Below are 16042 nucleotides of genomic sequence, written 5' to 3' on the forward strand. Positions count from 1 at the left end.
AAGATCCTGGGAGCTTTATGATACCATGCACATTAGAGGGTACTTGTACCAAGCAAGCTTTATGTGATCTTGGGGCAAGTATCAACCTAATACCTGCATCTACTATCAGAAAGCTTGGTTTGACTGAAGAAATCAAACCAACCAGGATATGTCTTCAACTTGCTGATGGCTCCATTAAATACCCATCAGGTGTGATTGAAGACATGATTGTCAAGGTTGGGCCATTTGCCTTTCCTACTGACTTTGTGGTGCTGGAAATGGAGGAGCACAAGAGTGCAACTCTCATTCTAGGAAGACCTTTCCTAGCAACTGGCCGAACCCTCATTGATGTCCAAAAAGGGGAAGTAACCTTGAGAGTCAATGAGGAGGAGTTCAAGTTGAATGTTGTCAAAGCTATGCAACATCCAGACACACCAAATGACTGTATGAGCGTTGATATTATTGACTCTCTGGTAAGAGAAGTCAATATGGCTGAGAGTCTCGAATCATAGCTAGAGGACATCTTTAAAGATGTTCAGCCTGATTTGGAGGAATCAGAGAGAATAGTAGAACCTCTGAAAATCCCTCAGGAAGAGGAGAAACCTCCTAAACCCGAGCTCAAACCATTACCACCATCCCTGAAATATGCATTTCTGGGAGAAGGTGATACCTTTCCTGTAATTATAAGCTCTACCTTAGAGCCACAGGAAGAGGAAGCACTAATTCAAGTGCTAAGGACACACAAGACAACTCTTGGGTGGTCCATCAGTGATCTTAAGGGCATTAGTCCAGCCAGATGCATGCACAAGATCCTATTGGAAGGTGACGCCAAGCCTGTGGTCCAACCACAAAGGCGGCTGAACCCAGCCATGAAGGAAGTGGTGCAAAAGGAGGTCACCAAATTACTAGAGGCTGGGATTATTTATCCTATTTCTGACAGCCCCTGGGTAAGCCCTGTCCAAGTCGTCCCTAAAAAGGGAGGCATGACAGTGGTTCACAATGAAAAAAATGAACTGGTTCCTACAAGAACAGTTACAGGGTGGCGTATGTGTATTGATTATAGAAGGCTCAATACAGCCACCAGAAAGGATCATTTTCCTTTACCATTCATAGACCAAATGCTAGAAAGACTAGCAGGTCATGAATACTACTGCTTCCTGGATGGATATTCAGGTTATAATCAAATTGCAGTAGATCCCCAGGATCAGGAGAAAACGGCATTCACCTGCCCATCCGGAGTATTTGCATACAGAAGGATGCCATTTGGCCTGTGCAATGCACCTGCAACTTTTCAGAGGTGCATGCTCTCAATTTTCTCTGATATGGTGGAAAAATTCCTGGAAGTCTTTATGGATGACTTTTCAGTATTTGGAGACTCATTCAACTCCTGCCTTAACCACTTAGCACTTGTTCTGAAAAGATGCCAAGAGACTAACCTGGTTTTAAACTGGGAAAAGTGTCACTTTATGGTGACTGAAGGAATTGTCCTTTGGCACAAAATCTCGAACAAGGGGATAGAGGTGGACCAAGCTAAAGTAGAGGTAATTGAAAAATTACCACCACCTGCCAATGTTAAGGCAATCAGAAGCTTTCTGGGGCATGCAGGATTCTATAGGAGATTTATAAAGGATTTTTCAAAAATCGCCAAACCTCTGAGCAACCTGCTAGCTGCTGACACGCCATTTATCTTTGATAAAGAGTGTCTGCAGGCATTTGAGACTCTGAAAGCTAAATTGGTTACAGCACCAATCATATCTGCACCAGACTGGACATTACCATTTGAATTGATGTGTGATGCCAGTGACCATGCCATTGGTGTAGTGTTGGGACAAAGGCATGACAAGCTTCTGCACGTCATTTACTATGCCAGCCGTGTTCTAAATGACGCACAGAAAAATTACACAACCACAGAAAAAGAGCTACTTGCAGTGGTTTACGCCATTGACAAATTCAGATCCTATTTAGTAGGATCAAAAGTGATTGTGTACACTGATCATGCTGCTCTTAAATATCTACTCACAAAGCAGGATTCAAAACCCAGACTTATAAGATGGGTGTTGCTTCTGCAAGAGTTTGATATAGAAATAAGAGACAGAAAAGGGACAGAGAATCAAGTAGCAGATCACCTGTCCCAAATAGAACCAGTGGAAGGGGCGTCCCTCCCTCTCACTGAGATCTCTGAAACCTTTCCGGATGAGCAACTGTTTGCCATCCAGGAAGTGCCATGGTTTGCAGACATTGCAAACTACAAGGCAGTGAGATTCATACCCAAAGAGTACAGTAGACAGCAATCAAAAAAGCTGATCACAGATGCAAAGTATTATCTTTGGGATGAACCGTATCTCTTTAAGAGATGTGCAGACGGAGTAATCCGTAGATGTGTGCCTAAAGAAGAAGCACAGAAGATCCTTTGGCATTGCCATGGATCACAGTATGGAGGACATTTTGGAAGTGAGCGAACAGCCACAAGAGTCCTCCAAAGTGGCTTCTACTGGCCTACTCTCTATAAAGACTCCCGAGCGTTTGTGCTTAATTGTGACAGTTGCCAAAGATCAGGCAACCTACCTCACAGTTATGCCATGCCTCAACAAGGGATATTGGAGATTGAGTTGTTTGATGTATGGGGCATTGACTTCATGGGACCTTTCCCACCATCATACTCAAACACTTATATTCTGGTGGCAGTGGATTATGTATCCAAATAGGTGGAGGCTATTGCAACACCCACTAATGACACTAAAACAGTGTTAAAATTCCTCCAGAAACACATCTTCAGCAGATTTGGTATCCCTAGAGTATTAATCAGTGATGGGGGCACTCATTTCTGCAATAAACAGCTTTACTCTGCTCTGGTACGTTATGGGGTCAGCCACAGGGTAGCTACTCCATATCACCCACAAACTAATGGGCAAGCTGAAGTCTCAAATAGAGAACTCAAAAGAATCCTGGAACGGACTGTAATTAACCGTAGAAGGGATTGGGCAAGAAGCTTGGATGATGCTCTGTGGGCATACAGAACAGCATTCAAGACCCCTATAGGGACCTCTCCATACCAGCTTGTGTATGGAAAGGCATGTCACTTGCCAGTGGAACTGGAACACAAGGCCTACTGGGCAACCAGATTCCTAAACCTTGATGCCAAGTTAGCTGAAGAAAAACGATTGCTCCAGTTAAATGAGCTAGAGGAATATAGACTCAATGCTTTCGAGAATGCAAAAATTTACAAGGAGAAAGCAAAAAGATGGCATGATAAGAAATTGTCATCCAGAGTCTTTGAGCCAGGGCAGAAAGTTCTGCTATTTAATTCTAGGCTCAAATTATTCCCTAGGAAATTAAAATCCCGGTGGAGAGGTCCATATGTAATTACAAGTGTATCACCATATGGATACATAGAGCTTCAGGATAATGAATCTAACAAAAAGTTCATTGTTAATGGACAGAGAGTTAAACATTATCTTGAAGGCAATTTTGAGCAAGAATGCTCAAAACTGAGACTTGATTAAAAGCTCAGTAATAGTCCAGCTAATGACATTAAAGAAGCGCTTGCTGGGAGGCAACCCAGCCATTCACAAAATTTAATTTTATTTGTTTTTTCTAATTGATTAAGTTTTACAGGTAGATGCCAGAGTATCTTCAAAAGGTGAAGTAGCAATTGATTGAAGTCACAGAGTTACAGGGAAATTTGGAAAGCTTACTGGCATCAAAAAGCCAGTAAGAAAAGTTTTGGGCGTTGAACGCCCAAAAGAAGCACCCACTGGGCGTTCAACGCCAGTAAGGGTAGCCATCTGGGCGTTAAACGCCAGAAAGGAGCATCTTCTGGGCGTTGAACGCCAGAAAGAAGCACCTTCTGGGCGTTCAACGCCAGATTTTTAGCATCCTGGGCGTTCAGAAAAACGCCCAGTGACAAAGGACTTCCTGGCGTTCAACGCCAGAAAGAAGCATCAGCTGGGCGTTGAACGCCCAGGAGAAGCAGCATTTGGGCGTTAAACGCCCAAAACATGCATCGTTTGGGCGTTTAACGCCAGGATGGTGGGAGGAGGTAAAATTCGTTTTTCTTTATAATTTTTCTAAATTTTTATGTTTCAATTCATGATTTCTTGCATAAACATGTTTCAAATTGTCATCCCTCAAATCAAATTAGTTTTCTAAAAATCCTAATTTCTAAAATCCCTTTTTCAAAAGTATCAAATATATCTTAATTCATAAAATCTTTTTTCAATCCAAATCTTTTTCAAATCTTTTTCAACTCATCATATCTTCTGGATTTTGAAATTGCCTCTCCCTCTATTCCTCTCCTTTTCTTTCTTTTGCTTGAGGACAAGCAAACCTCTAAGTTTGGTGTGAGTTTCCATGATCACTGAGCTAAAACTCATCAAGATCATGGAACCTAAGGGAACAGGAAGAGCAAGGATGTGAACTGAAGGAACTAAAGCGTCAGAAGCTATTCCTTGAAGGACCAAGCACCCCACAGACTAGAGGAACATCTACTTCCCAAAAATACAGGTTGTTAAGTTCTAATTTTAAGCTTTAACTCTGTGATAGTATTTTTATAGAAATTTACCTTAGAAGTTATATAGGAGTAGTAGTAATTAGTATCTCTATTTTGATTTTATCTCCAATTAAGCTATAATTTATTTTTCTCATCATTATCAAACATGAATAAATTAGTAGATTCTTAGAATAAAGAGGCAATATTTTTTCGAGTTCTTAACAAGGAAAATTCTAATTATTTATATGTGGTGGCAATACTTTTTGTCTTCTGAATGAATGCTTGAACAGTGCATATTTTTGATATTGAATTTTATGAATGTTAAAATTGTTGGCTCCTGAAAGAATGATGAACAAGAGAAATGTTATTGATGATCTGAAAAATCATGAAATTGATTCTTGAAGCAAGAAAAAGCAGTGAAAAACAAGCTTCCGAAAAAAAAAAGTGAAAAAAAAATTACAAGGAATCATTGGATAAAGAAAAAAGAAAAAGCCAATAGCCCTTAAAACCAAAAGGCAAGGGTAAAAAGGATCCAAGGCTTTGAGCATCAATGGGTAGGAGGGCCCAAGGAAATAAATCCAGGCCTAAGCGGCTAAATCAAGCTGTCCCTAACCATGTGCTTGTGGCATGCAGGTCCAAGTGAAAAGCTTGAGACTGAGTGGTTAAAGTCGTGATCTAAAGCAAAAGAGTATGCTTAAGAACTCTGGACACCTCTAACTGGGGACTCTAGCAAAGCTGAGTCACAATCTGAAAAGGTTCACCCAATTATGTGTCTGTGGCATTTATGTATCCGGTGGTAATACTGGAAAACAAAGTGCTTAGGGCCACGGCCAAGACTCATAAAGTAGCTGTGTTCAAAAATCAACATACTAAACTAGGAGAATCAATAATACTATCTGAATTCTGAGTTCCTATGGATGCCAACCATTCTGAATTTCAAAGGATAAAGTGAGATGCCAAAACTGTTCAGAAGCAAAAAGCTACTAGTCCCGCTCATCTAATTAGAATCTGAGCTTCACTTGAAACTCTGAGATATTATTGTTTCTTAATTTCTTTTCATCCTATTTTATTTGTCTAGTTGCTTGAGGACAAGCAACAGTTTAAGTTTGGTGTTGTGATGAGCGGATATTTTATACGCTTTTTGGGGGTAATTTCATGTAGATTTTAGTATGTTTTAATTAGTTTTTAGTAGAATATTATTAGTTTTTAGGCAAAAATCATATTTCTGGACTTTACTATGAGTGTGTGTATTTTTCTGTGATTTCAGGTATTTTCTGGCTGAAATTGAGGGAGTTGAGCAAAAATCTGACTTAGGCTGAAAAAGGACTGCTGATGCTGTTGGATCCTGACCTCCCTGCACTCAGAATGGATTTTTTGGAGCTACAGGAGTCCAATTGGCGCGCTCTCAACGGCGTTGGAAAGTAGACATCCAGGGCTTTCCAGCAATATATAATAGTCCATACTTTGCGCGAAGATAGACGACGTAACTTGGCGTTGAACGCCAAGTACATGCTGCTGTCTCGAGTTAAACGCCAGAAAAACGTCATGATCCGGAGTTGAACGCCCAAAACACGTCATAACCTGGAGTTTAACGCCAAGAAAGGCCTCTACTCGTGGATAGCTTTAGTCTCAGCCCCAGCACACACCAATTGGGCCCCAGAAGTGGATTTCTGCACCAATTATCTTAGTTTACTCATTTTCTGTAAACCTAGGTTACTAGTTTACTATTTAAACAACTTTTAGAGACTTATCTTGTACCTCATGACATTTTCAGATCTGAATTACATACTTTTTGACGGCATGAGTCTCTAAACTCCATTGTTGGGGGTGAGGAGCTCTGCAGTGTCTCGATGATTTAATACAATTCCTTTGCTTTCCATTCAAACACGCTTGTTCTTATCTAAGATGTTTATTCGCGCTTAACTGTGGAGAAGGTGATGATCCGTGACAATCATCACCTTCCTCAATCCATGAACGTGTGCCTGACAACCACCTCCGTTCTACATCAGATTGAATGAATATCTCTTAGATTCCTTAATCAGAATCTTCGTGGTATAAGCCGGATTGATGGCGGCATTCATGAGAATCCGGAAAGTCTAAACCTTGTCTGTGGTATTCCGAGTAGGATTCTGGGATTGAGTGACTGTGACGAGCTTCAAACTCCTGAAGGCTGGGCGTTAGTGACAAACGCAAAAGAATCAATGGATTCTATTCCAACCTGATTGAGAACCGACAGATGATTAGCCGTGCTGTGACAGAGCATAGGAACGTTTTCACTGAGAGGATGGGAAGTAGCCACTGACAACGGTGACACCCTACATAGAGCTTGCCATGGAAGGAGCCTTGCGTGTGTTGAAGGATTTCAAGGAAGAGTTGAAGTCAGAGGACAAAGCATCTCCAAAACTCCAACATATTTCTCATTACTGCACAACAAGTAACGCCTTTATTCTCCATTATTAAAGTAATAATCATTTATTTTATACCCTTTTTCTTTATTAAAATACGAAGCTAAAGAATCCTATTGATATCCTGATTAAGATAAATAAAATAAGTATTGATTGCTTCAAATCAATAATCTCCGTGGGATCGACCCTTACTCACGTAAGGTATTACTTGGACGACCCAGTGCACTTGCTGGTTAGTTGTGCGAATTACAAATTCGTGCACCACCTCTCACTCTTTTCATTCATTCCTAACCTTTTCAACCTGAAATCACTTAACAAACAAATCAAGACATCTAGTAGAATCAAATGTGAATTAAAATGAACTAATTTAAGGTCTAGAAAGCATGTTTTCACACTTAAGCACAAATTGGGAGACAATCATGAAACCATGCTATTTCATTGAATAAATGTGGGTAAAAGGTCATAAAATTCCTTAAATGAAGCATAAGATAAACCCTACAAATGGGGTTTATCACCCACCGAAAGATGTTTGAGGACGAGCTCGATAACCCGAATAACCTTGTTGATTAGTCTGACCATGATGAGATTGAAATCCTCCTGAACTAGCTCCACCAGAAAATTATCCCTTCATCTTAGGCTTCTTACCAACATCCTTAAAAGCATTTCTCTCTGCTATCACAGCTTCAATTCCATAAGCAGAGTTTAGGACATCCTTAAAAGACATGCGTTCGACTTCAGGCATAAGAGTAGTGAACATAGGTTCTGCCAATCCACGAACGAAACGACAAACTTTTACTCTTCTGAATTCACCAAGTACGGAGCACTCTTAGAAAGTCTAGTAAACTCCTTAGCATACTCAGTCACTGTCATATTCTCTTGCCTTAATCTTACAAAGGCAATTGCATATTCTTCTTGCTTGTTAGCTGGATAAAATCGAGCGAGAAACTCTTCAGTGAACTCTTCCCAAGAAGGAGGAGGAAGTCCAGCTGCTTCTTTGCTCTCAAGAAGAGACTCATACCAATATCTTGCTGAACCACGCAAGTTGTAGGATACTAACTCAACAGCTCATTCCTTGGTGTACTTGAGAGCTCGAATAGCTTTTTTTGCATCCTCTAGATATTGTTATGGATCTTCATCCAATGAATCTCCATTGAAAGTGGACGAATTCAACTTCAAATACTTTTCAATTGGCGGCTCTTGATCCCCAAACAATTGATGAACTCTTTGAGGCTGAGGATTTGGCATATTAGAAATTTCTGCTCCGCCCCTATTTTGATTTGTCAGGACCTGTAATACCGCATTAAGGGTTTGATTCATTCCCCTTAATTCAGCTGCTAAGTCCGGTTGAGCCTCTCTTATTGCGGGGTTCTCTTGAACTCTCTTGCGGGGTATCTCTCATTCGTGCCTATCAGCTATCCTTTAGCTCCTTGGCCTTTGTCAAAGCGCTCCAAGTGGCGAACAAACTTCCCTATTAGATTCAGCAGTATCAGGAGCACCAACATCTCCACCACGTCTTTTCTTAGGTGGCATCTTCCACCTATCGAGTAAGTAAAGCAATTGAATCACCAACGACATATGTATATGGAATTCAAAGAGAATAGGACAGACAGAAAGAATCATGAGAACAAAGTATTGATGACAACTTCCTATAGGCCTCTAGTAACATCACACTTTGTGAAAATGGGCCGGCTTCCATTTACACAATTGTGATCTTACTAAAGAACACTTGCTCCATATTACACAGAAAAACCTAAGACTCTGATACCACTTTGTCATGACCCGAACCAAGTCATAACTGGCGCTCAAGGGACAAGTCCCTCAGCAAGCCAAACAACCTAATTTTCAGAAAAATAGACAGAATCTCCTCTGTTTCTAGGACATTACCCATATAAAAATTATCTTCCTGTATCAATAATAAATATCCATTTCCAAAGACAACAACAACAACAACATATTCCAATCATATCCACAACTAAATATATCCAATATACGCATCATATATATATATCAACTTGATAACTAGAGTATATAGTTAAATCCATAAGTCTTACATAACCAAATTAGAATTACTATCTAAACAGTTCAAGATTCAAAATAACATAACCCACACGAAGATCCTGCCTGTGACATATGGAGCATTGACATAATCTAAATTTTGAATAAAGGTTCCATTACATAATTACTTAGCCCTTGGAAAGAGGAAGAGCTCACTAAAATGACTAAGATCTACTGAGGGGCAAGTGGAATAGAACTTAGAATGACTCCTGTATCTGAAAAATATAGGAACATATTAGGGTGAGTTTTGCAACTCAGTGAGCAAACATTACATCTATAACCCACATGAGACAATACAAAGTTTGCCTTTAAAATTATATTTCTTTTCAGAGATGAGAAATTTCTATTAATTAATTATGCAAACAAATAGATAAGTAGTTAAGCGGATGAACTGAAATGGGAGTTCTCATTCCAAAAGTCAAATCAAATCAAATATTACACACCTAGGGTGGCTCCACCTCTAAGGGTAGCCCTTTCCTCTAGTGTGCCCGTACGGTATAACAGATCCAACGTGTGGCTTACACGTTGGGCTAGCAACGCCCCTGCTAGCTGAGGTCTGAATTAGATGCATCTAAGTTAACGTCATAACCGTCGTTAACTACGATTTTCTAGTCAGAGTCTCCCAAACCAATCCAAACCAAATTATTAACAAATCTCTAATAATTATAACATATTATTAAATTTTCATAGTAAATAAAAAATATATATAAGAATGCATACTAAAATTTAATTAAAATTAAATAAAATAAAAAAATATGTATACTTTACAAAATATATAAATATAGCCTCGTGTGTATTTTTATAAAATTATAAGTTTTACAAATTAATATCTATTTCAAAAATTTAAAAATCACAATAATCAAATATTTTCAAACTCCAAAAATAATGATTCAATATAAATATTGATAATAATATATTTAGAAACAATTATAGACATAATATCTACTCACAACTTGATTCTAAGAACAGGAAGCAACTTTGAGCTCGTCAACGAGCTACCAAATGATGTCCAAGAATCTTACAACTCTAAAAATATGACAATAATATTTGTGAGCTACTAAAATTGTCAATTAACATAATCTTACTCACTTTGACCAAAGCCCCAAATTTTCTAACCTAACCCTAATTCAGATTTCGCTATACCTTGAAGCCTCAATAATAACCAGAACTCAAAAGTTGAACACTTTCTTTACTCATTAAGTTAAACTCTATTATTTAGGATTGTCATAAGTGAAATTTGAATGAATAAAATAGAGTAGAGAAGGAGAATGAAGTAAAATGAAAGAAGTGGATTTAATGATAGTGTGTGATTGCAAGAAGAGATGGGAAGATGAAAGAGATGAATAAGAAGGAAGGGAAGAGGAAGAGAAGGTTTTAGGTTTTGTTGTTGGAAAGAAATAAAAAGAAAATGAAAGAAGGAATGGGGGATGGGGTCTTCGAAGGAGGGAGGGGGAGAGGGAAAGAAAATTTAAGTGGGGGCATGTGCTTCCCATGTGCTTTCCTTTTTTTTTTTTATCTCGGTCATTACAGTCTATATCAGTCCTTAACAATTTCAGCCCATTATCAAGTTCCTTACCAGATTTTAGCCAATAAAAATCAGTATACCTAATATCTTTCAAAAATTCATTTATGAAAAATCTATTGACGGTATCCATATTAACCCTCTCCATCTTTGTTACTTTCCTACCAACATACACAAGCTTTTTTACATAGACTTCACTCAAATCTTCCTCTATGATTAATACAGAGTAATATGGATAGTGGTCATCCCTACAAGAATATAATATAATCTAAGGTACCATTTTATGTAGTTACAAATAACAACATATCAACTGAAAACCTAACTCTAACCCAAATGTCAAACATTTCTCAAACCCTAAAAGATAATCGAAATATCCGAGAAATTCGCAGAATCATTTTAAGATGGAAAAACTGGTAATGACCCTCTGTTCTTTGTGAAGCAATGATGGTGGGCTATGGGTAGTGGACGGCGATATGCTTACAACGATGGTGGGCTACGGGTACTAAAGCAACGACTTGATTAAACTGGAGAATTGTCTCTGTCGCGGGATGGAGGTGCTCTGATCTTCTTCTCCGATTTGCGATGGTAGTGGCAACGGCAACGGAGCTCTGCTAGGGCACAGAGGGGTGTGTAAGGGTGTTTTTTCCTATTTCTTAAAAAAAATTAGGTTACACGTAGATAGATTTGGAGGGGTTTTGTTGCCACAATTTCGAATACTAACAGATCAAATGCGTAACTAACACCAGGGTACTTCAGGCATACGGAGGTCATCTTCCATGGTTACAAGGTGAGTTTTCTTTTCCTATAGATAAATTTGTCAGCATTTTCATAGGTACAAATGGTCATTTACTTTACAATATTATTAATTTATTATTATTATTATTTTCATTTTTTAAAATTATTTTTTGTCATTGACAAAAAAATTATTAAAATATCCACTTATCTTAAAGTTATTAAATTTTAAAGAAAAAAATATATTATTTTTTATTATGTTTGCAAAAAAAAATGAAAAATTGATTTTTAAAATTATTTTTGAGAATATTTATTTAATCGTTGAATAATTTATTTAATTTTAAAATATTTTTAAAATATTTTTGTTGTTAATATCTTTAGAGAATATTTTTGTCATTTGATGATGCAGAAAAATTTGAGTGGTTTACTTTAGTATTAAATATTTGATTAACATTTCAATTACAAAAAGAAAGAAAAAGTTCTTTTAGACAAGCTAATTAAATTGGTAGAGTAATTAAGAGCAAGTGGCAATAGCCACTCCTTTAAAATAAAGACAAACAAGAAAGGACCCTGTTTGCTTTATATAATATAATTTGCTATACAGAAGATCGATATATTTATTAAACTTGGATTGCAAATTTTTAATCATTTAGATAGATGGTTGGAGTGGCTTTCATAATTAACATAAAGCACGACATGATAAATTGTTTCTAACATCAAGTCTACAACATTCGTAATCTATGCCTCAAATTTGTTTAGACGAATTGAAAACAAGAAAAAATAAAATAAAAATCCATAGTTAAGCAGATACTACTAGTCAACCAGCATTAAATTCAAGATTACAACATACAGCTATAGTTCAAGAAGTTATTCCATCAGTAGAATCAATTAATCAATGTGACTTACTATCATAAAAGAAAATAAACACAATGTACATTTCATTATTTTCAACCATAGAATATGTTTTCAGTTCAGTGTTTGCACCTTTACAATGAAATTCATCAACCACCATTCCAAAATATACCAATAATACCATCCTAATTTCAGAACTATAATTGTCTACAAACACTGATAGCAAATTAGACATATCTTGGCCATGATAAAAGCTAAAAAAAAAAAAAACTTTTGGTGTTTCTAGCCAACATTTGAGTCAGGATATGTACATAGATCTATTGGATCATTCTTCTTTCTATAAAGAAGTTGTGTTATGTCTTGAACCAGTTTATCAGTATAGCTTAAGATTCATTCTTTGTTTAGGATCCGAGTTCCGCTCTTGGAAAGAAGGAGGTCCCTCATCTCTTTGTAACTTCGGAGCTCTTCAAGTGCATCGGCAGTCTTCCGGGGCATGAAGAATCCGGAAGCAGTCGTAACTCCTCCCTCAGGTTCAGGCTTCACAGAATGGGACGAATAGCAACTTGAGTCTTGGCGCAAAGGCGGTGCAGTTCTAAGCATGTGCACAAGAACACCAACAGCGGCGTCTTGTGATTTTTTGCACATTGGGAGTGACGTTGAACCGATCTCTGACACATTCTTTCCATCCTTACTCTGACTATTTACCCAGAAAACCACAAAAAGGAAACAATAAATATCAGAAATAGAAGAAAAACAGAATATTATATCAAAATTGCAGGCTAAACAGAATCTCTAAGCATCTATATTATCAACCTTCCCGTTCTCCATCATCTAAGAATTCGAGCATAAGTAATGGATGCTATGTACAGGGTATGTAGCTGGAGACTCGCCTTTGACCTAGTTCTAATATATGAAAAAGCAAAGGCAACCAAGAGATCTAGAAAAGCATCGGGAAATGGAACCAAAGATATTTGATAGTTTATTTTTTTTTTTTTTTTTTTTTTTGAAGGAAAGAAACTTGACCATTATTCTGACCCAACTTAGGAAATACATCAGAATTCAGAGAGGAACATCCTTTTCCCCCAGTCAACAAATTCAGATATAGAAGCGAAGAAAATAAATATATATCCTGCAACTGATTATGCCTATATCTGATTAAATTAGATGGATTTATAGTTACAAAACATTGTAATTTCACTAAAACAAAAACGTATTCATTTCTCTTTGACAGTAAGCTTAACATGTTTATGACTTAGTTGTGGATAACGGAGTCTATCAAGGTACCTGGGTTGGACATCAGGCGTATCAACATCATCAACATCGAAGGGACACGAAAAGTCACCATCCTCCAAGTCATCCTGAAAAGATAATCTACTTGAGCTTCTGGAAAATCCAATCCGTGGTGAGTCACTTGAAGATAACAACCCTGAGAACCGCCCTGAATCATCCTTGTTATCTCTAGCAATCTATGTAGCAATAAAAGACTCATCAAACATTTTCAAAAATACAATTAATTTGAACTTCAAGAGCAGGTATGTATGGTCAAGGTTACCTTTTGACCAGCATAATTTGTGACACCAGTATGTAACTCTCCAATCCTTGAAGACTCTAGTTTCCTAAATGACCTGATTCCCGATGGAGATTCTTGTGATGAAGCATAATTCCTTTTGGGGGACATTGGTGGCAAAGAATTTCTACTATGATCTGACAAATTAGGAGAAAGTGTTCTTGAGCTTTTGCCCATCATTGGGTAAGGTATAGTTACAGGGGCAGTTTCAGAACGTACACGTGTTTGAATTGGAACGCCACCATTGAAGAATGTTGGTGATGATGGAGATGGTGAAGGTGAGAACGGGGGAGACAGTTGATACTCATCATAACTTGTAGACCTGTGTCGATTGTGCATTCTATAGTTGTGAATTCTGATACCGTGGCTATCGGTAGGTGAAGATGGGATATCATATGGCTTGGAAGGAGCACGATACACTGGTGGGGATCCAACATACTGCTGGTTCTGTACCATAGGTGCTGCCTTATGGAAGCCACTAGTCCAACTATGTGGCCGCTCGAGTGGTGCAGAAGATGGAGGTGCTATCCCTCTCAGCGGAAATGAAGTGGCACGAACACCCTTTTCTGAGACAGGGAAAGACCTCAAAGGGTCAGCAAGGGGACTTCCAACATAATCTGTAATTATTTGTGTTGGTAACGATGTCGAACACTCAAGGTTGAAATCAGATAGGTTGGTCCGGTAGGTCACAGATACGCATAGGCGGCCTGGAGTTGCCTCAATGGGAGTGAAACTGTATTCCTCCAGCACTACATCCTCCGCCCGAGAGAATGGATCTCTAAACGAAGAGACCTTGTAAATAATATCAAAATTACATGTATGACTTGACGAACTAAGCTTCCTAAATATCTTATAAGCCGGTAGAAGCCTCATGTGAGAATAAAGAGCACGAAACAATACTATTGACTTCTTGTATGTCTTCTTATAAGAGCCACTAATGTCACCAGTTTGTGGAGCCATTACCTGGGGACGCTCATACTGAACAACCCACCTCTCTATTACTGTTTCAACAGAAGAACCATTCTCTTCATGAACTAGTATAATGTCAATTATCATCTGATCCATCAAATTCCTGTGCCAGAAACTCAGATTATCTAGAGCAGCAGGCCGATCGCCTAATGCTAAGTTAAACCATTTGTCGCTCCTCCTCACACGAGACCCCATAGGCAGGTCCCCACTCCGATCATGTTGGTGCAATGAAGGTACCCTCGAGTCCAAAATGACATGTAAGCTCTTCAAAAGAAACTGATGAACTATTTGTTCCAATTTCCCCAATTCAGGCTGCATATTAGCCTGAAAATCCATCCTCCTTTAGGGTATATATATGTATTTAAAGAAAGTTCCTAATTAAACTCTCCCTCCACTCAAGACCATGACTTTTGAAAAGATCATAATCCCAGCTCCCTGTCAAATTCACACACATCAATAAAAGATTATAATCACAGACTACAGCATCACCTCAGTGATCATCACGAGTCAATATCCACGAACCAAGCATCGGCATCATAATCAAGGAAAGCCGAAATCATGGACCACTCTGGATGATGCAAAAAAGCAAACAGTACGTGAGCACATTCATCGAACAACCACAACAACATCAACAAGGAGCAAAATTTTCCAACTACAATGCAGATTTAAACATGGCCATCATCATAAGATAAAAATAAAAAAATTGAAAATAACCCAACTGGTAGTGGGTACCCAGATCATGCGACAATCAACAATAAACTTGATACAGAGAAAAATAATAGATTCTTCAATAAGAAGTTAAAAACAAAACAAGCATCATCATGATCAACATGGGGATCCACGATCCATAAAAGACAAATCTTTTTCACATGGGGTAGTAACAGTGAATCTGTAGAAACTAGGAAGAGATAGGAGAGAGAAAGAAAGAGGGTTAAGTTAACTCACATGCGAGAAGAAGCGGAGAAGAAGAATGGGTATGGGAGCATTTGAAGAAGGATGAAGATATGATGAATAGAATTTGGCCAATCCAACAAAAGTAGAGAGAGAGAGAGAGAGAAAGAGAGAGAGAGAGAGAGAGAGAGAGAGAGAGAGAGAGAGAAGGAAGAACAAGAAACAAAGGTTGCGTAGACAGATACATACACTCTTCTCTCTCTTCAAACTCCAAACTGGTATTTTCCTTTTCCATTTTTCCCCCTTTCTTTCTTTCTTCCTTTCATTTGGATTGGATCCAGATTTAATTAATTTAATTATTTTTTATTATACAGCATGCAATTAATTATTATGCAGCAGCCATACAGCGAGAAGGACGTAGTTGTACAGTAGTTTTTTGACTTTAATTTTGATGCGTTGAGAATATAATTGGTATAATTATATTTGTTTTTTTATTATTTATGTAACTAATATAAAAAATAATTAATTTTAGTGATGTAATATTATATAATTAAATATAAATATAAATTTATTTTACATTG

At 37.9% G+C, this 16042-nt stretch overlaps 1 protein-coding gene across 2 annotated transcripts; it reads right to left on the minus strand.

Moving 5' to 3' along the window:
• Nucleotides 1–12103: 12103 nt before the first annotated feature.
• LOC112702823 (autophagy-related protein 13a) lies at nucleotides 12104–15819 on the minus strand. 2 transcript variants are annotated; one of them, XM_025754007.3, is made up of 5 exons: nucleotides 15516–15802; nucleotides 15060–15138; nucleotides 13587–14894; nucleotides 13319–13500; nucleotides 12104–12731 (listed from the first exon to the last, which is right to left on the minus strand). In XM_025754007.3, the coding sequence occupies exons 2-5, from the start codon at nucleotides 15069–15071 to the stop codon at nucleotides 12425–12427; spliced, it is 1809 nt and encodes a 602-aa protein (XP_025609792.1). In that variant the 5' UTR covers nucleotides 15072–15138; nucleotides 15516–15802; the 3' UTR covers nucleotides 12104–12424. The 2 variants fall into 2 exon arrangements, with proteins under 2 accessions (XP_025609792.1, XP_025609791.1); XM_025754006.3 differs by lacking the exon at nucleotides 15060–15138 and having other exon boundaries at nucleotides 13587–15005; nucleotides 15516–15819.
• Between the last annotated feature and the right edge of the window lie 223 nt (nucleotides 15820–16042).

The sequence above is a fragment of the Arachis hypogaea genome, chromosome 7, assembly GCF_003086295.3.
Source record: "Arachis hypogaea cultivar Tifrunner chromosome 7, arahy.Tifrunner.gnm2.J5K5, whole genome shotgun sequence".
NCBI lineage: Eukaryota > Viridiplantae > Streptophyta > Magnoliopsida > Fabales > Fabaceae > Arachis > Arachis hypogaea.